At 52.6% G+C, this 20770-nt stretch overlaps 1 protein-coding gene across 3 annotated transcripts; it reads left to right on the top strand.

The window, feature by feature from the left end:
- The first annotated feature begins 491 nt into the window (after positions 1-491).
- Positions 492-20046, top strand: SEZ6L2 (seizure related 6 homolog like 2). Of its 3 annotated transcripts, none has more exons than XM_041750156.1 (18): positions 492-1097; positions 2085-2216; positions 2863-3162; positions 3534-3673; positions 3942-4143; positions 9208-9393; positions 10055-10223; positions 10850-11013; positions 13402-13602; positions 14053-14191; positions 14961-15157; positions 15297-15491; positions 17510-17701; positions 17785-17976; positions 18478-18516; positions 18697-18814; positions 18917-19038; positions 19501-20046. In XM_041750156.1, exons 1-17 carry the CDS (start codon positions 1019-1021, stop codon positions 19029-19031), a joined length of 2760 nt encoding a protein of 919 aa, XP_041606090.1. In that variant the 5' UTR covers positions 492-1018; the 3' UTR covers positions 19032-19038; positions 19501-20046. The 3 variants fall into 3 exon arrangements, with proteins under 3 accessions (XP_041606090.1, XP_041606089.1, XP_041606091.1); XM_041750155.1 differs by having other exon boundaries at positions 493-1097; positions 18942-19038; XM_041750157.1 differs by lacking the exon at positions 18478-18516 and having other exon boundaries at positions 493-1097; positions 18942-19038.
- The last annotated feature ends 724 nt before the right edge of the window (positions 20047-20770 follow it).

Genomic DNA, 20770 nt, shown 5'->3' with positions numbered 1-20770 from the left:
TCCTGGCAGCTGGCCGGGGTCATGTATGTAAGGCAAGAGGTCTCTCCCCCCTAGATCCTGGCCTGTCGCCCCTTCGACTTCTCATAAACGTGGAAACTTGTCATTCTCCTGGAGGAGGGGAAACCCCGTTTCACATGAGCTGTAAAAGGGAAAGGGAAGTCCTGTGGGGGGGGGGGGGTGTCTGGTTGTGGGCAGGGGGCATATTGGGGAGCTAAGCAAGCGTGAACCCAGCTGTGCCGCCCCTCGGCACCCTGGGAGGAGGAGATTCAGATTCCAGATGTGCTGAAAAGGCTGGGGGAAGGGGTTGTAATTACTGCAAGGACCAGAGTTTCCTTTGCCTCCCCTAGGGGACGCGGGAGTGAGGATTACGGTCTGGCTCATGTGGTCCCTCCTTCCTCCATCTGCACTTCCTCCTTCTCCCTCCCCCACTGTCGCCCCCAAATAAATCCCAGGCCCCTCCCTTCGCCCGTCCCCAGGATCTGACGTGGGCTCGACACCTTTCTCAGCTTCTCCCTCCCGCAGCTCCAGTGCCCGAGCTTCGGCTCTCCAGGTTCCGCAACCCCCTCCCCTCCCCTCCCCACCAAGCCCCGCTAGAGCACAGCAGGAACTCTCCCGATCCTCGACCCCACCCTAGACCCCCAGAAGCTGTCTTGCCTTTCCCCACTCCCCCAGCTTAGGATCCAGCTAGCTCGGTAGACCCAGGCATCCGAGCGTGTGGGTAATCCAGGCGACCCTGCCCTTTCGGCTTCCTCGGTCCCACCCCCTCCAGCCGGAGCCGCGCCCCCTCTCCCACAGACCCGATAGCGGAGGACAGAGAAGATTGGGCAAGGAGGGGTGGAATCCAGGCCACCCCCAGCCCAATTCTGCCCCTCCATCCCAAGAAGCAGAGAAATGGTCTTCCTTGCTAACTGCTAGCAGGGAAAAAGAAATTAAAGGGAAATATAAAAGGAGACGGAGGAAAGGTGACAGCTAGATTATTTAGGAGAGGCGCAGAGGAGAGAAATCGGTGTGAGTCGCCATGGGGACTCCTAGGGTCCAGCACACGCCGCCTCCCCAGCTGCTGTTCCTAATTCTGCTGAGCTGTCCCTGGATTCAGGGTAAGGACATGGGAGTGTGGGGGTAGGCCCTGGGAAGGTCCTCAACTGGATCCTCTACCATCCTTTCTCTGAACATTCTGGGCTTCCCTAGCTTCTGGAGGGGCGCGGGGGGGGGGGCGGGGGATGGGGTACAGCTGACGGGGAAGGGGTAAGCCAGGGTTTTCTGGCTTGTGCCCAGAGCCCTAATCCACAATACTGAGAAGGTGGGGAAATGAACAAGGGGAGCTTTTACCAGCATCTCAGGGGTTAAATCCAGAAAGAAGGGCTGGGGAAGTTGGGGGGATGTCTGCGGAGGCGGCAGAAGCTTGCAGGGTACCTGGGTGGGAGATGGAGGTGCTGGGAGAGATGCCAGGCACTGCACACGCAAGTGTTCTTGGACGTATGGACAAAGACAGATGAACAGAGGCAGTGCTCAGAGACCAGATATTCAGTCCTCTACTCTGACCCCTCGCCAGACTCCAGGGAAGCAGGCAAAGACTGCAGAGAATGAGGGAGGGAGGGAGGGAGGGAGGGAGGGAGGGAGGGAGAGAAAGAGAGAGAGAGAAACCACACTGCAGAGATAGAAACCCAGGGAGAAAGCTGGGCATCGCAGGAGCAAGGGCTGGGAGGTGCTGCCAGACCCTCGGAGGAGCTCCTGGGTTGGAGGAAGAGCACTATCGAGCGGAAAAGGAAGGTAGCACAGTGGCCCCTCTCCACTCTGCTGGCGCTGTCCAGGGTTCATAAGAGCCAAGATGCTCACCAAAGGTCCACACAGCCTGGGGGGTGGGGTGGGGTTTGGGGGGCTGGGGGAGGGGAGAAAGGTGTAGTAGAAGTGCCAGGGGCAGCTGGGAGCCCCTCCTCCAATCTTGGCTCTCAGCCCAGTCTGGGACCCTCTGAGCTCCTGCAGGCCCAGCTGACTGAGGAGGGAGGAAGAGCTCTGGGAAAGATCTTTCCGAAGAAGGAAGGAGTGTGGGGCAGTGGAAAGGCTCACACCACTTCATCTCCTAGGTCTGCCCCTGAAGGAAGAAGAGGCACTGCCAGAGCCTGGAAGTGAGGCCCCCACGGTAGCCTCTGAGGCTTTGGCCGAGCTGCTCCATGGGGCCCTGCTGAGGAGGGGTCCAGAGATGGGCTACCTGCCGGGTGAGGCCCCCAAAGTGGCAGTAGTGCCACAGAGGAAAGGTCATTAACTTAGGGGAGATGGGGACTCAAGCCAGTGAGAGAGATGGTTAGTGAGTCAAAACGGCAGAGAGAACCAGGGCAACTGAGACAGAATGATCAAGAGACAGAGCCAGACAGAAAAACAGACCATCAGAGAGAAAGACAGATGGAAACTCAGAGAACCAGAGTCTGAGGAATAGGGGGGAGACAAAAAGAGGGAGAAGTGCAGAGAGTAGCAGATTTAGAATCATAAAATCAGAGAGCCATAAGAAAGAATACTAAGCAGAGAAGAGTTCCAGAGAGAGCACAAGAGAGAAAGAGGAGAGAGAAGGGGACACATAGGAAAGGGAGCCGGATCTGAACCTGGAAGCATGGAGAGGCTCAAGGAGACGGTCAGAGTGGAAGGGCCTGGGTAGAGAGGTGGAGAGGGGTGGGGGAGTCAGGCTGTGGAAGCCTTGGGAGGAGGTGCAGAGTTCGGGTGCGGAAGGGAGAGGTGGGGAGCCTGCACCTTGTGGGGGAGGTGTTTTGGGTTCAGTGGGGGTGCCCCCAGTTTCCCTCAGCCCTGCTCCCCTCCCACGGCCCACCAATTTGCTCCTTCTGCGCCCTGATTTTCCTTGCACTGTCCCAGGATCTGATCCAGACCCCACACTAGCCACCCCTCCAGCCGGCCAGACTCTTGCAGCGCCCTCCCTGCCACGGGCCACTGAGCCAGGAACGGGGCCTCTGACTACGGCCGTAACCCCTAAAGGGGGCAGAGGGGCAGGCCCCACCGCACCAGAGCTGCTGACCCCGCCCCCCGGAACTACGGCCCCGCCCCTTCCTGGCCCCGCCTCACCAGGCCCGCCCCTTGGGCCTGAGGGAGGAGAGGAGGAGACCACGACCACCATCATCACCACGACAACTGTTACCACCACGGTGACCAGCCCGGGTAAGGCAAGGCGTTTGAAAGGAGATGGGGATAGTGTGCAGGAGCACGAGTGTGGGAGAGAATGGGGGATGCAGGGGGAGAGGCGGCTGGAAACAAATGGAGGAAGGGGTCTGGGTATAGGTGGGAGGGGGGCTTCTGCTCAATAATAAAGGCTGGCATTTGTCTCCCCTTGCTGTATACCAGCACCGTCCTATGCATTTTATCTCTATTATAGTTGGGGAAGGGAGTTGTGGGCACGGGTGGGTGAGGGAGCAGCAGCTTAAGATGGTGAGGAGTGCTGGGGACAAGACAGGTGAGGGCCACCAGAATTGCTTGCAGGGAGGGCAAGAACACAGGGATCCACTCAACTCTAGCCACTTGTGTCTCTTTAGTTCTGTGTAATAACAACATCTCTGAGGGCGAAGGGCATGTTGAGTCTCCAGATTTGGGGAGTGCAGCCAGCCGCACCGCGGGGCTCCTGGACTGCACCTACAGCATTCACGTCTACCCTGGCTACGGCATTGAGATCCAGGTAACTGGACTTTGAAGCCCCCAAGCCCTTTCCTCTGGGCCCAGGTGTGTGCGCAGGTTTGGTCTGGGAAACAGAGAAGCTGTTTTTTGACTCAAATGTGTCTGTTTTCTAAGGATCTCAAAGACTCTCCTGGAGTTCTATGATTTGGCCAAAGTGAGGGTGGTGTTTTGGGTTGTCAAATATGGGGTAAAGGAAGGCAAAGGGTGGGGACTTAGGGGTCACCTATCCTGACTGCCCTGTCCTGGGGGATCTGGGTTTGGCTCTTTAGGTGCAGACGCTGAACCTGTCTCGGGAGGAAGAACTCCTGGTGCTGGCTGGCGGGGGGTCCCCGGGCCTGGACCCCCGACTCCTGGCCAACTCCTCCATGCTGGGAGAAGGACAGGTCCTTCGGAGTCCAACCAACCGCCTGCTCCTGCACTTCCAGAGCCCACGGGTCCCAAGGGGCGGTGGCTTCAGGATCCACTATCAGGGTGAGGAGTCTGGGGTGCTGGTGGAAGGGCAGGGGACACAGTGGCCCAGGGATATCCCTGGGAGGCTTCTAGGGCCAGGGAGATGTCAGGGGCTTTTCTCCTGGCTAGGATCCTGGAGGGCAGGGCTCTCAGAGAAGATCTATACACACTTATTTCATGCACTCACAGACGTGTGTCTGGGTGTGCAAACATCCTAGTGGCAGTTCATCCATTCACTTGACAAATGTTTATTGAGCACCCATTTCATATTGGCCCTGTGTTGTCTTTGGGGAGAGGAATGAACAAGCCAGATGTAAATCTTCAAGGAACTCAGAATCTAGGTAAAGAGATGGACAAGTAACCAGGATGATTATAATTCAGTGAGATAAGGACCTCTATCCCCATGATGAAGGGACACCTTCTTGGACGATGTAACTAAGCTGGGACCTGAAAAGACGAACTACTAGGAGAAGTGGGGGGGGGGGGGAGAAAGAGGAAGGCAGGCATCCAGATGGATGAAAAAGAATGATCCCCTTAAGGAGTTGAAGTAATTCAGCATGGAAGAGAGAATTGTCCTAGCTTTGTGGCCTGGGGTGAGTACTTAACCTTCTCATGCCTCACTGTCCCATCTGAAAAATGGGGATCATGATGCTTAGCTCATGGTAGTATTAGGAAGACCAAATTAATGAATACATGTCAAGTGCTTAAAATAGTGTCTGGTACGCAGTGAGAGCTCAGAAATGTCAGTCACTGCTATAGAAGAGCCCAGAAAGTGGTAGGAGAGACTATAAGAGACCAGACTGGGAAGTAGGTTGGATTCAGAGCGTGAAGGGCCTTATCAGCTTCAGTAAGGAGTACAGACTATTTTATCCCACAAGGGATGTGGAGACATTTTGGAATGTTTTAAGCAAGATAGTGACAGCCTCAGATTTGTGACCTAGAAAAATCCTACTGACTTTGGGCGGTGTAGGAGGGGATTGTATCATATCCATGCACAACTGCATTCATGAGCACCACCCACAGACAATCTACACACACACGTGTACATGCGTACTCACCTGTGTGTACAGGAACCTTTCCACAGTGCAAGCATATGTTCTAGCACACATGTGTGCATGAGGCCAGGAGCCCAGCCCACTATCCCATTCTAGACACGCTGCCATCTCCAAAGTCCCTTCCTGTGCTCCTCAGAAACAGATAGGGAGCTGTGTTTGGGACCAATATCTCCTCATGGCCTTACTTGTCCCTTGTAGGTTCTGCTGATCCCAGATCCCTTGTGGGCCTTATTTAGGACACATACAACCTGTATCCCTTCCTCACACTCTTTCCAGCTTCTGCTTAGGTCTATACTTGGGCTCCAGGAACTCCTATGTGCAAGTGGAGAGACCTATTTGTGGAGGGGCCTATGAGTTGGGGACCTCATAATGGGAGGTCAGATTGGCAGGGAGCAAAGTCAAGCCTGAGGACCTAGGGCCGAGGGCTGGACTTCCAATTTTACAAAATGGCTCCCTGCTGGCTCCCTTAAACAGCCACTTCCCTAGGGCACTGAAAATAGGACTCTTTAGACAAAGTGGAACATTTGGGGAAGCAGAGCTATTGCATAAATTGGCCTTCATTACCTACCTCGGGCTTCCCTGCTTTGCGGCTTCTCCGGGCACCTTTGGGATCCCAAGCCCTGTTTAAACCCTCCCCACTCTGCCCTCGCTGGGGCCTCTAGTCCAGAGCGGCCTCATTAGCTTCTCTGAAAGGCCAAAGGCTCCATCACAGCTCTCCCTGAGCCCAGCAAATGTTCGCATTTATAAAACCCTTATGCTGGCTATTTCATTTTCTTCTTGCGGCACCCCCGCATGTGGTCATTGGCCACTCTGCCTCTGAGAGGAAGAAAGGCTTTCTGGATTGCTAAGCACCCCCGCAAGGACACTGCAGAGCGGAAGTCAGATCCTCAGCCCTGACTCCCAGTCATTCATTAACTGAGACTGAGGGACAAGTGATTTTCTGCACACTTCCTATGTGTGAGGTGCTTTGTGTGTTTCTTTCCTTTAACTAGAGGGTCAGTCGTCAATGATTGGAATTACTACTGCTATTTAAGGGTGACAGGTCCTGGAGGTGACATCACCCTCAAGATCTTACAGTGAATAAGTCATGGAGCTAGAAATGGAAGTCAGCTTTACCCAGCTCCCAATCCAGGGTTCTTTTATACTGTTCCATACCACCTCTTGGCTGCATTGATCGATCAGTTAGGCTAGGCTTTTGGGAGACAAAATAAATAAGGCCTCATTCAGTCTCACCATGGCAATAGCAGTTAATGTGATGATATAAGTATGCATGCACATGTGTAAAGGCAAGAAAGAAACGGACACTATTGGAAAGGGAGGGGTCAGGAAGACTTCCTGGAAGAAGAGGTAGTACTTAAGGTACTCCTTGAAAGATGAAAAAGAGGCAGGGGAAAGGGCCTTGCCAGTAGGGGAAATGATGTGATAAAATATGAAGTCACAAAACTACATTGTGTAGGATAACTGGGTTGCAGGTGCTCAGGACTGAAGCAGGAAGTGTTGGGCTGGATGCAGCTGTGGAAGGGGCTTGAATGTTGATCCAAAGCATTTGGACTTGATTCCGTTGGTCTTGGAGAGCCATCAAGAGGCTAATATTTATTTAAGCCACTGTGTTCTAGAAGGTTTTTGGGTCTATCCAGTAGGCTGAGGACTCCCAAAAGACAAGGCTTGGGTCTTTTTCACCCCTCTGTGCCCAGCACCCAGCCAAGGAAATGCTTGCTGAACTTTAAAATAGGGAGACCAGGTCTCTGACAGAATCACTCAGGGCTGGAGAGTCCGCAAAAGCAAAGGCCTAGGCAAGCTGGTACCTCCCAAGCATGGTTCCCCAGAGCCTACCCCTCCTACAGAGACCCAGATTTGGCGCACATCCTCTAGGAAGCTCTTATTGGTGAACTCTGTCCGGTCTGAAACAGACACTCAGAACTGTGTCAGCACCAAATTTAGAGTCCATTGTCTACCACCAAGTCTCCTCTCTTTCTTCTGTTTTCTTTCTTCTTTCTTTCTTTCTTTCTTTCTTTCTTTCTTTCTTTCTTTCTTTCTTTCTTTCTTTCTCTTTTTCTTTCTTTCTTTCTTTTTCTTTCTTTCTTTCTTTCTTTCTTTTGTTCTTTATTTTTCTTTCTTTTTCTCTTTCTTTCTCTTTCTTTCTTTCTTTCTTTCTTTCTTTCTTTCTTTCTTTCCTTCTCTACTTATTTAAGTAATCTATACACCGAATATGGGGCTCAAACACATGACCCTGAGATCAAGAGTCCCATGTTCTTCCTATTAAGCCAGGAGTCCCCTAAGTTACTTTCTATTTATTTATTTAATCTCTTGTGATTCCACAAGAATTTCAGGAGGCTTTCAAAAAAAGAATGCAGCAAAATTAAATAAAACAAAAAGGGGGATCCCTGGGTGGCGCAGCGGTTTGGCGCCTGCCTTTGGCCCAGGGCGCGATCCTGGAGACCCGGGATCGAATCCCACATCAGGCTCCCGGTACATGGAGCCTGCTTCTCCCTCCGCCTGTGTCTCTGCCTCTCTCTCTCTCTCTGTGACTATCATAAATAAATAAAAAAAAATTAAAAAAAAATTAAAAAAAAACAAAAAGAAAATCAGTACCAGGTAGTGCTTATTATTAAAGATGAAAAAAATAGAATGTAGATGGCCAAGCCATCGTTACTAGGGACAAGCCTTAATTTGGTTCCGAGCTTCTTAGAAGCCAGCACAAAAAGAGAGATCACAAAGTTCTTACTGCAAGAAAGGAGAAGAGAAACCAGTTCCTTGAGGAAAGCAAAGCCTTTCTAAGCTCTTCACCTTCCCTGGGAATTCATTTAGGGGGCACTGACGATTAAGGTCTACAATGACAAGATGGTCACAGTTCCTAAAGGAGTTTCATGTGGCTCCTCTGGGTGAAAGCTGAGGGTGTACTCCCACCAGGCACCAAAGGGGAAGTGTGTGTGTGTGTGTGTGTGTGTGTGTAAGGGAGAAAACACTGGGAGGCACCAATTGCTAGATCTGGAAAATGGATCATAGCCTTACTCTGGCTACCTCAGAAGCACTGCATGAACTCATTTTAGAAGCTGAGCAAGCTTTGCAAATACTATTTGTTATTCTTAGAGCTGGATGGGTTCACAGTGGTCAACTGACTTGCCTGAGGTCACACAGCAAATGAGTGCTAAAGTCAGAATTTCTTTGAGTCTCAGATAATTCATCTATAAAATGGAGGCCAGGGATCCCTGGGTGGCGCAGCGGTTTGGCGCCTGCGTTTGGCCCAGGGCGCGATCCTGGAGACCCCGGATCGAATCCCAAGTCGGGCTCCGGTGCATGGAGCCTGCTTCTCCCTCTGCCTATGTCTCTGCATCTCTCTCTCTCTCTCTGTGACTATCATAAATTTAAAAAAATTAAATTAAATTAAATTAAAATGGAGGCCAAAGTGGATAGATTACAAAGATTAGGGGAAGGCGCCTGGGTGGCTCAGCCAGTTAAGCACCTGCCTTCAGCTCAGGTCATGATCCCAGGATCCTGGGATCCAGTCCCTCGTTCAGCTCCCGGCCCAGCGGGCAGTCTGCTTCTTCCTCTCCCTCTGCCCCCTATTTGTGCGCTCCTGCTCTCTTTCTCTCTCTCTCTCTCTCTCTCTCAAATAAATGAAATCTTTATTTATTTTTTATTTATTTATGATAGTCACAGAGAGAGAGAGAGAGAGAGGCAGAGACACAGGCAGAGGGAGAAGCAGGCTCCATGCATCGGGAGCCTGACGTGGGATTCGATCCCGGGTCTCCAGGATCGCGCCCTGGGCCAAAGGCAGGCGCCAAACCGCTGCGCCACTCAGGGATCCCTAAATGAAATCTTTAAATTAAAAAACAAAACAAAGATTAGGGGAGAAAGGGATATTGAAATGACCTCTTTGTGAGACAAAGTGCCCATGTGAGAAGTCCAGTATGGACAAGTCTGTGCCACCAAGGGGGACCTGGGAAGAGGAAAAGAAGTACTAGGGGATTGGTGAGAGAGGTTAGCGTGGGAAGACAAATCCTCCTCCTCCCTGCTCTACCCGATCCAGCCTACCTCCTGAGCTGCGGCTTCCCTCCCCGGCCTGCCCATGGGGACGTGAGTGTGACAGACCTGCACCCTGGGGGCACTGCCACCTTCCACTGTGATTCGGGCTACCAGCTGCAGGGGGAGGAGACCCTTACCTGCCTCAATGGCACCCGACCAGCCTGGAGCGGTGAACCCCCCAGCTGCATGGGTGAGTCTCCTGCACGATAGGTGGGGCTTCTGTCCTGGGAGCCCCATTGGGAGGGTACTATATTGGGGATCTCCATCTTTAGGAAACACCCATCTTCAAGGGGGTTCTGCCCAAAAGAGTCCCTATCCTGATGTCTCCACCTGGAGCTCTTTACACTAAAGGTCTCTGCCCTTGGAGAATCCCCATCCTTGGTGGGGAGGTGTCTCTATCTGGGGATGTCCTACCTACAGGTTTTCCATCAGGGGAGTCTCACTCTGGAGGTCTCTTCTTTTGGAGACTCCTCATCCTTGAGGAAACCATTCTTGAGGTCCAAATCTAGACGAACTCTATCTTGGTGAATCTTCATCCTGGGGATTCCATCTTGGAAGATTTTCTGTTTGAGGGAAAATTTTCAATTTTGGGGATCCCTCATAACTCCCCATGCTGTAGTGTCCACATCTGGGGAGTGTTCATATTAGCAGAATGGGGGTGTCCTTTCTGGGGTTTTTCTATTCTAGGGCTGCTTCCCTACCTGGGTGGTGGCCATAGATAAGGTCCTATCCTCTAAGGGGAGTGTACAGGGCAGAGACCACTCTGAGGCCAGGTCCCAACAAAAGGTGTTGGATGTAACAGCTCTGAAGACAGGACAAGTCACCTTAACATGTCCCCCCTCTGTCCACAGCATCCTGTGGTGGCACCATCCACAATGCTACATTGGGCCGCATCGTGTCCCCTGAGCCTGGGGGAGCAGCTGGGCCCAACCTTACCTGCCGTTGGGTCATTGAAGCAGCTGAGGGACGCCGGCTTCACCTGCACTTTGAGAGGGTCTCACTGGATGAGGACAATGACCGGTGAGGATCTGGGCCTGGGGTCAGAGGTCCCCACCTCTGGGAAATAGGAAGGCTGCAGTGGGGATTCAGACAGATCTGGGGTGGGTCCCAGTTAAAATTTGTGTCAAACACAGATTAGTCCTTCCCCTTTCCTAGGTGGTATAGCTGTGCCAACTTAGACAAATCACTGAACATGTCTGTGCCTCAGCTTCCTCTTTAGTAGAATGGAAATAATAGGACCTCCTTCCGAAGGCTTCTGTGAGGATAAATGTGTTAAGATATGTGAAGTGCTTAGAAGGGTGCCTGGCACACAATGAGCCCTGTAAATGTGTTTGTCATCATCATCTTCACCGGTACCACTCTTACCCAACAAACTGCCACCTTGGCTCTGCCACTGGTTGCTCTGTGACGTTGGGCAGGCTACTCTTTCTGGGCCTTAATTTCCTCAATTATAAAATCAGGGGTAATAAATCATACTGACTCAAGGGCTCTTGTGAAAAGCAAATGAGATAAAAACATGTGAAGGCTTAGAGTACATGGCATATAGTCAATGCTTGAAAATAATGAAAATAATAGCTGTGAGCGCAGGAGGTAAAGCAGCTTCTGAGGGGAAACTGAGCTCCCAGTCACCCTTCTGTCCATCCCAGGCTGATGGTGCGCTCGGGTGGCAGTCCCCTCTCCCCAGTCATCTATGACTCAGACATGGATGATGTCCCAGAGCGGGGTCTCATCAGTGATGCCCAGTCCCTCTATGTGGAGCTGCTTTCAGAGACACCTGCTAATCCTCTGCTGCTAAGCCTCAGATTTGAAGGTAAGTGTTCTCCCCTTCGGGACCCCAACTCCTGCACTTTCCCCTCTGGCTGATGGCCCAGTATGGTCACAAGTACATATTCTGTCCCTGCTCATCTCTGTGTTTGGATTTCTGGAACATAACTTTCTCCCCACTGCAAAACTGTAAGAATCCACTCCTATGGATGCCTTATAATTCCTGAGGTGGCTTCTCCTGCTTAAGAGTCACGTGTGGCTAGATCCAGGTACACAGCCAAGAGACCAGGCATCTTAATGTCTCAGTGCTTTTCTCTATGAGTTGGCTTCATTGTCAGTCAGGCTCTCAGTCTGTGGTGTGTATCTAGACTGAAGTACCACCAACGTAGTAAGTCTATCAGAAAGAGAAAGCATACCACTTTCCTAAGAGCTTCAGCAAAAATGCCAGGAAGCACTCTCATTTCCCTGGCTTAGGCCATGTGTCTACACCTGGGCCAATCACTGAAACCAGGAGCAGGTGGTGTTATGACTGGCAGGGTCACATCACATGAGCATCCATAGTTGGGCCCAACTGGACCTCATAGACTGAGGGGTGAAGCATGGGTCCCAAAATGAAAGTAGGAGTGCTGTGAACAGAAGACAGGAGACTAGATGCTGGACAAATAGAAACAAGGAAGACCGTGATCATGGGAGCATTTGAGCTGGACAGAGAGAATTTTATTTATTTTATTTTATTTTATTTTATTTTATTTTATTTTATTTTATCTTATTTATTTTTTTAGAGAGAGAAAGAGAGAGGGATGGGCAGAGGGGTAGAAGGAGGGAGAGAATCCCAAGCAGACTCTACACCCAGTACAGAGTCTGACATGGGCCTTGATCTCAAAACCCTGAGACCATCACCTGTGCAGAAATCGAGAGTCGGACCCTTAACCAACTGAACCACTCAGATGCCCCTAGGATAGAGAGAATTTGAAAAGAGGGAGATTAGGGATGAGCATCTCAGGTAAATGGAACAGTGTGAGCAACAGTAAAGAGGTAGAGAAAGGCCTGATATGTTTGGGAAACAGAATTTCAACGTGACTGGAGCAGAGGATTTGTGCAAGCAGTTGCAGGAGAGAAACAAAGAAAGTGAAATGCTCAGAGATGGGAGGGGCTGGTTTCTGGTGTGAATCAAGGGAGCAATGGATTTGGTGCTGGGCCCTGATGGATGCATGGGATTTGGGCATGACACCTCATCAGGTTAAGGAACTGTGAACTAAAACAGCAGATCTGAAAAATAAATTGTCTATTAGATTTGAAAATGTGGAGAATTCCACATTTTCCTCAAACAGGTTTGAGGTCTGCCTCCCTACTTGTGGGCCATGGCTGCTCCATGAGCTCCAGATTCCTCTCCACAGATAGTTTTGCAGCTCAGATATGATCATGTGGGCAAAAACTAAAATGCTCTCCAAATGTTCATTTTTGCTGAGTTAGTCTAAAGTCAAAATTGAGTAGCTTCTGCATTCGCTGCACTTTTGGATTCTAGCCACAGCATGGATAATCAAGGGTGATCAGAATCTTATTTTTTTTTCCTTTTTTTTTTTAAATTTGTATTTATTCATGAGAGACACAGAGAGAGAGAGAGGCAGAGACACAGGCAGACGGAGAAGCAGGCTCCATGCACGGAGCCCAATGTGGGACTCGATCCCAGGTCTCCAGGATCAGGCCCTGGGCCAAAGACAGCACTAAACCGCTGAGCCACCCGGGCTGCCCTTTTTTTTCCCTTTTAGATTTATTTATGGGGTGCATGGGTGGCTCGATTGGTTAACTGGCCAATCTTGGTTTCGGCTCAGGTCATGATCTCAGGGAGAGATCATGTGAGATTGAGCCCCTCAGCGGGCTCTGTGCTCATCAGGGAATCTGCTCCAGATTTTCCCTCTCTTCCTCTCCCTCTGCCCCACACCCCCACACTCTCTCTCTAAGATTATTTATTGCCCATCTGTTATTTTTGAGAAGAGAACTGCCATGTCACCTGCATGAGCCAGTTTTCCAAAGGCACCCTTTCCCCTCACTCCTGCTTGGTTTCCAAAACAAAATGTCTCTTGCTGGCAATCGAGCAATCTGAGTTTGAGACCTGATTCTGCCCCGGCCCTACTGTGTGATGTTGGGCAAGTTACTTTCTGTCTGTGGAACTCAGTTTCCTCATCCGTAGAATGGGGGCTGGGATTTGACTAGCCTAGGGGTTTCCCTCCAGAGGCCAAGAAGGTAACATCAATATGTGAGAAGTGTTAGAGTTTGGGGGAGATTGGAGAATGAAAGCTAAGCCTAAAGTCATCCCATTTTAAACAGCCCACACGAGTGGCCAAACGACACTTGAATTCAGCCCATGTCCCCAGTCTGAGATCCCCTGAGGCCTGTCCTGATGCTTTTTTTCTGTGACTCACTCCTCCTCTAGCCTTTGAAGAAGATCGCTGCTTTGCTCCCTTCCTGGCACATGGCAATGTCACCACCACAGACCCTGAGTACCGCCCAGGGGCGCTGGCCACCTTCTCGTGCCTCCCAGGATATGCCCTGGAGCCCCCTGGCCCCCCAAATGCCATCGAATGTGTGGATCCCACAGAACCCCACTGGAATGACACAGAGCCAGCCTGTAAGGGTGAGCCCTTCACATTCCCAGGAGGTCCCTCTGTCTGCAGACTACCCCTGAGCTGGGGCTCTTAGGAAGGCCATTCAGAAAGAAGACTTGCATATTCAAGTCCTTTAAATCCAGGCCTTGGGTAAATTTTTGTCCCTTTCAGATACAGTTTTCATAGCTGAATAATTGGTGGATTTGTTACAGAATTTAGGGGTCATGACCCAAACATCTTGGAGAGCTCTAACTGGAGCTAAATCATGGGATAGGGGTAATGCACAAGCTGGAGAGTGAGTGGGGTTAGGTGACAGCAGGGTGGGGGGATTGGACACAATGGGACTAGGTACGGCAAGAAACAGGTGGGTAAGAGATAATAGGGAGCCTGTGAGGTGGTCCAGTGCACACGACTGGAAATGGTGAGGCCCTTGGTAAAATGAAGACTGAGTTCTGAATCTGCTCCCCCCTCTACCCCAGCCATGTGTGGAGGGGAGCTGTCAGAGGCGGCTGGTGTAGTCCTCTCTCCTGACTGGCCCCAGAGCTATAGCCCAGGCCAGGACTGTGTGTGGGGCCTGCACGTCCAGGAAGAGAAGCGCATCTTGCTCCAAGTGGAGATGTAAGTTCTGGTGCTACCAGGGATGCAATGGGTTCAGGCTCAGTGAAGTGTGGTATAACAACACCTGACCGGACACTGTGAGCCTGGCTGGCAACTAACTGTTCAGGATGGGGGTGTGGGTTGTCTGGTCGACCTAGCTACAAATCACTATTGGCCAGGTGACTAGACAGGGACATGGGTAATGGACCCTTCTGCAGGGGCTATAGTGCAAAGGGGCATCTGGCCCAGTGTCTCTCACTCTTTGGCTGTTTCTGAGGCTGCCCCTGGAATGGTTTCCAGGAGTGCTAGCCCAGACTAGGGCCTAGTCACCAGCGTGCAAGGTGGTGGTGGATATGGGGAGAAGCCAGTGAGAAGATTTGGTATGAGGTGGTCATGTGACCTAGCGGACTAAGTAGGAGGACACTCAGGGGCTTGGAGTTGGGCTGGTGGTAAAAGAGCATGGCCTGTGATTGGTCAGAGCTGGACTTGACCAAGACTGTGCATCCTTTGGTATTGAAGGAGGGACCAGAGAGTGCGAGGGGCTCCTAAGGAGTTGGACTAAGAATTGGGAAGTGGGAACTGGGAAGAGCCACAGAACAAGTGGAACCTGGAGTGGCTACACAGAGAAGCCCATAATTGGTCGAAGGGCAGCCGGACCTGGGATGGGGAAATGTGGGCAGGGCTGGAGAGTAGGTAGGGTTACTAATGAACAGAGTTAGGGCCTGGGCAGAACTGCATAGGAGGGCCGATCTTGTAACCCAGCCCGCATATCTGGTTCCACTCCCTGCAGCCTGAACGTGCGTGAAGGGGACATGCTGACACTGTTCGACGGGGACGGTCCCAGCGCCCGAGTCCTGGCCCAGCTACGGGGACCTCAGCCGCGCCGCCGCCTCCTCTCTTCCGGGCCCGACCTCACGCTGCAGTTCCAGGCACCGCCAGGGCCGCCAAACCCGGGCCTGGGGCAGGGTTTTGTGTTGCATTTCAAAGGTACAGAGGTCTAGGGTCCAGAAATGGCCGGGGGTCTGGCAGGCCGGAGATCCCGGGAGAAGCGCGGCCCCCTAAGGCTGGAAGGGCGCCCTGAGTCCGTTGCAGGGCAGCCTCCGAACTCGCGGTCTCTCCCCTGCAGAGGTGCCGAGGAATGACACGTGCCCTGAGCTGCCACCTCCAGAGTGGGGCTGGAGGACCGCTTCCCATGGGGACCTGATCCGGGGCACGGTGCTTACTTACCAGTGCGAACCTGGCTACGAGCTGCTGGGCTCCGACATTCTCACCTGCCAGTGGGACCTGTCCTGGAGCGCGGCGCCGCCCGCCTGCCAAAAGAGTGAGCCCGGGGCCCGCCCAGGTCTCTCATGGCCCCGCCCCTGCCCGTCGGGGGTCCGCCGCTCCACTTGGGCCCCTCCCATCCTCCCTCCGTCCAGCTTCTGTCTCTTTGCTCCTACCCCTGAGGATCCCGGCCGAATTTCATCCCTTCGCTCTGCATTTGCCTGGATCTCACTCAGGCCTCGTACCCTTTGGCATCCTCTCCTCCCCGGTGTCCCGAAACGGTCCCCTCCGGACCTCTCTGGAGCGCTGTTCTGGGCTCCGGCCCAGGGTCCTCTGGGTCCCACCTTACCTTCTCGTGGCCCCGCCCCCGCCTCCTCCTGGCCCCGCTTCCTTCGCGTCAGAGTCCCCTCCCTAGGTCCCGCCCCGTCAACTCGGCTCCCCTATCCGGCTTCTGGGCCAGGCTCCTGTCCCTCAGTCTCCTACCCTTAACGTTACGGAGAGTCGCTTTGCTGGGGCCTTGGCTGGTCAGAGAACTTGGTTTATTTTATTTTATTTTATTTTATTTTATTTTATTTTATTTTATTTTATTTTTTTATTTTTTAAGATTTTATTTATTCATCAGAGACACACACAGAGAGAGAGAGAGAGGGGCAGAGAGAGAAGCAGGCTCCATGCAGGAGCCTGACGTGGGACTCGATCCCAGGTCTCCAGGATCAGGCCCTGGGCTGAAGGCGGCGCTAAATCGCTGAGCCACCCTGGCTGCCCGAACTTGGTTTATTTTAATGGAGTTGTCGAAGCCCCATGCTGGCTTGGGGTTATGCAGAGGGGCTGGGGTCCCTCCGGACCCCTCACAGTCCAGAAACGGACAGACACTTAAATAACTCAGGATATATTACAGAGTAGTACCTACGGGGTGATTCGGGGCAAAGTACTTAACATCTCTGAGTCTTGTCTACCTCATCGGTGAAATAGGAATAAGGGCTGTGAAGAGTTTTCACACAGTGCCTGTGAACAGTTTAGCAGCTGCTATAAATATGAAGAAGGGCTGGGAGAAGGAAGGGTGTTCATTGTTCTGGGGAGGGGACAGGAGATTTCACAGAAGAGGTGATATCTGAAGGAGCTGGGAGTATTTATCTCTTAGAATAGCAGAAAGGGGTGTCATCTTGTCATTTTCTCCAACTTTGGGGAAGCCTGCCACAAGGATATGGGATTATAGGTCTTCTCCCTCGCCCTGGGGGGCAATGGTGGAACTGATGAGGTTAAGTTCAGGAAGGCAGGTTTGGACTGGACACAAGGAAAACTTTCTGGTTTACAAAGCTCCCCACCTCTGGGAGGAGTCACAGGATGTTTAGTCTGAAACCCAGACAGGACAGGGACAGGCAGGGATGGAGGCAGGGCCCAGAGGGGATAGGGCCTAGCCAGGGCAGCACACTGAGCCTGAAAGCTGAGCTGAGAGCCAGGTCTCTGAATCTCAGGCCCGTGCTGTAGGGCTGGGATCTGGCTGAGGGAGCACGTTATTTGACCACCCTTAGCCCCTGAACAATGAGTCACATTGACCTCTCAGGATCATCAGAGTATAGGATACTGTGTTTGTAAAGCATTTAGCAGGGTGCCTCCCACAGATCCATGTTCAAGAAATGGCTACATAAGGTGGCACCTGCAGGGCAGGCTATGCCAGTGAGTGGAATGTGTTGGGAATGACGGGAATGAGCAGAGCAGGAGGGCTGGGCCCCTCTGAAGAGTGCAAGCTGCTTTCTGGCCTAAGATCCACCCTGGAAGGCTGGCAGTGCTGGGATGTAGCTGATATGCTCTGGTACAGTGGCAAAATATTTCACATTTCACTCTAGGATGGGGGCCTGGGTTGTCCCCACCACTCTTCTCTGGAAGGAACCTGAAATCTAAAATGCACTGAATTTTACATTTTTCAAACTTCTTGATCTCATTTGGAGGAAATAGTGGGACATGGGGGTTTGCTTAGTGGGAAGATGGCCCATGGCTCAGGCATCTCCCAGCCCTAAGCTCCTGGGAGATTGTTTAAGGCCTGAGGTCCCCCTGAACTTGCCCTCCTGCCAACAGTCATGACTTGTGCCGATCCTGGGGAGATCACCAATGGGCACCGAACCACCTCAGACGCTGGCTTCCCTGTTGGCTCCCACGTCCAGTACCGCTGTCTGCCTGGGTACAGCCTGGAGGGGGCCGCTGTTCTCACCTGCTACAGCCGGGACACAGGCACACCCAAGTGGAGCGACCGGGTCCCCAAGTGTGCCTGTGAGTCTGGGGACACCCTGGGAAGGGTGGCTGGGTGGCCTGCTCAGCAGTGAGCTGCCATGTGACTAACATATGCCTTGCAGTGAAGTATGAGCCGTGCCTGAACCCAGGGGTGCCAGAGAACGGCTATCAGACGTTGTATAAACATCACTACCAAGCGGGCGAGTCTCTGCGCTTCTTCTGCTATGAGGGCTTTGAGCTCATCGGCGAGGTCACCATCACCTGTGTGCCCGGCCACCCCTCGCAGTGGACCAGCCAGCCCCCACTCTGCAAAGGTGCCTGGGGAGACAGGGCAGGAGGGGGCACAGCAGTGTTTGGGGAGTGACGGGGCTGGGAAAGTCAGGTAGCAAATTTGAGACCAACAGTATGCTGAGCTCCCCATTCACCTGTGGTGGGCTTGGATCCTCACAGCTACATCCTGGGGGATTTCAAGGTCATGGAATTATCCTCAGTGATGTAGCAGAGGGGGCTTTGAAGTCTCTTGCCCTCTGAATAGGTCTCAGTTTCCCCATTTTCCACTAATTCTACAGACTTGATTAGTTTAGACTACCCAAGAACCCTGCATTTTAGGGGTCTGGAGAAGGAGAGAAGGAGGAAGATGGCCCTGCCCTGCCTACTCCTCCCTCACCCCCACCAAGGGAAGGATAAAGTTTAGGTTGAGCAGAGGGCAGAGAAAACCAGGCTGTCCAGCCCAGCCCCCCTGGGCTCCCGGCCTCTACCCATCCTCCTTCCCTCCCTGGCTCAGACCCCGTCCCCTCCCCCTCCTCTCCCTGCAGTGGCCTATGAGGAGCTCCTGGACAACCGAAAACTGGAAGGTCAGTGAGGGCACAGGTGGAGACCCAGGCCTGGCCGAGTCGGGAGGGCAAGGCCCAGGCCGGGGGCAGGAGGCCAGGCGCCGGAGGGGTGAGGCCCAGGGTTCAAGGCCCAGGGCAGGAGGCTGGGAGAGGCCAGTGGGCTGGGCCCAGCCCCAGCTCACTGGTCTTTCCTCTCCCCAGTGACCCAGACCACAGACCCGTCGCGGCAGCTGGAGGGTGGGAACCTCGCCTTGGCCATCCTGCTGCCCCTAGGCTTGGTCATTGTCCTCGGCAGTGGCGTTTACATATACTACACCAAGTAAGTACCCTGCTCGGGAAGCTGCTAGCCAGGGCAGACGTCCTGCCTGCCTGGCACAGAAGCCCGGGTGAGGGGGGGTTAGGGGGCTCACCTCTCGATAAGCCCCTCTATCTCTTTCCTTTCCCAGACTACAGGGAAAATCCCTCTTCGGCTTCTCGGGCTCCCATTCCTACAGCCCCATCACCGTGGAGTCAGATTTCAGCAATCCACTGTATGAAGCCGGGGTGAGCCCTTCCCCTCCCCATGGGGTGCCACATCTCTCAGCTGCCCTGGGACTCCATAGGTTTCAAAGTCTCTGTAATACCCATCTTGGGGCATCTCAAACTCAGCTACCTACAAAGGCATGCCAGGGAACACAGCAAGTCAGGTGTGAACCATCAGGTGGGGACAGTGGTGAACTTATGGCCCATCTAGCCCATAGTGGAAACTGAGGCCCAATTGCCAGATCTTCCAGTTGTTCAAGACAACCCAGATTTGTGTGGGATTCTAAGATACTATAAGATGAACCAAACGTCCATTGGCCAGATTCAGCTCCATTCCTACCCCATGGCTCCCAAGTCTCATGATCAATGTTATTTTAAAAAGCCAAGGTCTTTCCTCTCCCTTGTGGATGCCTCCTCCTCTTTTGTTCCCTCCTCCATCCCCATCCTTCTCCAGCAATTGATCCCATCTCTCTCTGTCTCTAGGATACACGGGAGTATGAAGTTTCCATCTGAACCCCAAGACTAAGGCTGCAGGACCCAGGACGCCCCTCCCCTCCCCATTCTGGACAGGGAGGAGAACAGAACCTTGTCTCTGGCTCCTTTCCTCCCTGCTGTGTAAATAGTCTCCTGGGGACCCTACAGTAAATAAACCAGCATCCTGCCGCCCAAGCCTCCTCTTCTCAGTTGCCAAACAAAGGGGCCTGCCTCTCCCCTCTGGCCCCACTGGCTTTTGGACCCTAGGAGGGGAATCCAGCCCCCCTGCAACTCCAGGGGCTCCTTCTGGCTCAAGGCACCCCCACCCACCCACAGACTGCCTGAGAGCTCTGCTGTTCCCTTGGCCTTGAAGGCTCTTCCCAGATGCTCTGGCCTTGGGCCTCACCCCTGGGCTCTGGAGGGTCAGAGGAAGAGGAATGAAGGGGGGAAAGCGGGGAAAAGGCCCCTACCCCGCTTCATGCCATCTCCCAATCCACAACCTCCCCACCTTCGCTTCTGGATTTTTGGTTTTGAGCAATAAACAGAAAACCACCACTTGTAACTGGGTTGGTGGGGTATGGGCAGGTGGGTCATGGAGTGGCCTGGAGAGAGAGGAACGATCTGGAAAAAAGATGGAACTCCAAGACTGGGTCAAGGGGCTGCTGGCCTGGGGTCCAAAAGCCTGGCTTTAGGCTCTGCCTGTGTGGAGGATGAGCCCCCTGTGGGCTTCAGCTGTCTCTAGCCCCTTGCTTGACTTTCTAGGCTCTTTTAGCCAGAAGAGAGCTGACAGTAGCCTCCTCTCGGGCCAGGCAGGAGTCACCCTCCCTCCCTGCTTGGCAGGTCGCAAACAGCTCTCCGTCTGTTTCATGACCGTTTCACCTAAAAGGCGAGTTCCTTTTGAGAATTTTTGTATCCATCCAAGTGTACCATTCGTTTCTCCCCTAATCTTTTTGGCACTGTAAGTATATCTGCTGTTACACGCCTACTGAGTAATGGTCAAATTTGTAGCATTTCATAAAGAATGAGCTTGTTTTGTACCCTGTGGGGGGCCTTTTGCAGCGTATCCACTCTTGAACATTATAAGGAATTTATAGCATATTTGTCTAAAGAGTCTCCAAGTTAATTGAGCTTCTCTTAATTCTAATTTTATATTTAAATATAATGAAACATTTTTAGGACACTCAAAAGGACACTGAAATACTCAAAGGAGGCTGAATTTTAGGAGAACATGATGCAAACTGATCTTGATAGTAGCCTGCATTCCTGGGCGTTTATTCCG

This window comes from Vulpes lagopus, chromosome 3 (assembly GCF_018345385.1).
Source record: "Vulpes lagopus strain Blue_001 chromosome 3, ASM1834538v1, whole genome shotgun sequence".
Classification (NCBI taxonomy): Eukaryota; Metazoa; Chordata; class Mammalia; order Carnivora; family Canidae; genus Vulpes; species Vulpes lagopus.
The sequence above is the reverse complement of the archived record's forward strand: the minus strand, read 5'-3'. Positions and strand labels throughout refer to the sequence as shown.

Bases quoted from the DNA above. Each gene is read 5' to 3' on its own strand.
- SEZ6L2 (XM_041750155.1), top strand. From the start codon at position 1,019: ATGGGGACTCCTAGGGTCCAGCACACGCCGCCTCCCCAGCTGCTGTTC. The intron at 10,224-10,849 runs GTGAGGATCTGG...TGTCCATCCCAG, and splicing joins CTGGATGAGGACAATGACCG to GCTGATGGTGCGCTCGGGTG. The intron at 15,492-17,509 runs GTGAGCCCGGGG...TCCTGCCAACAG, and splicing joins GCCGCCCGCCTGCCAAAAGA to TCATGACTTGTGCCGATCCT.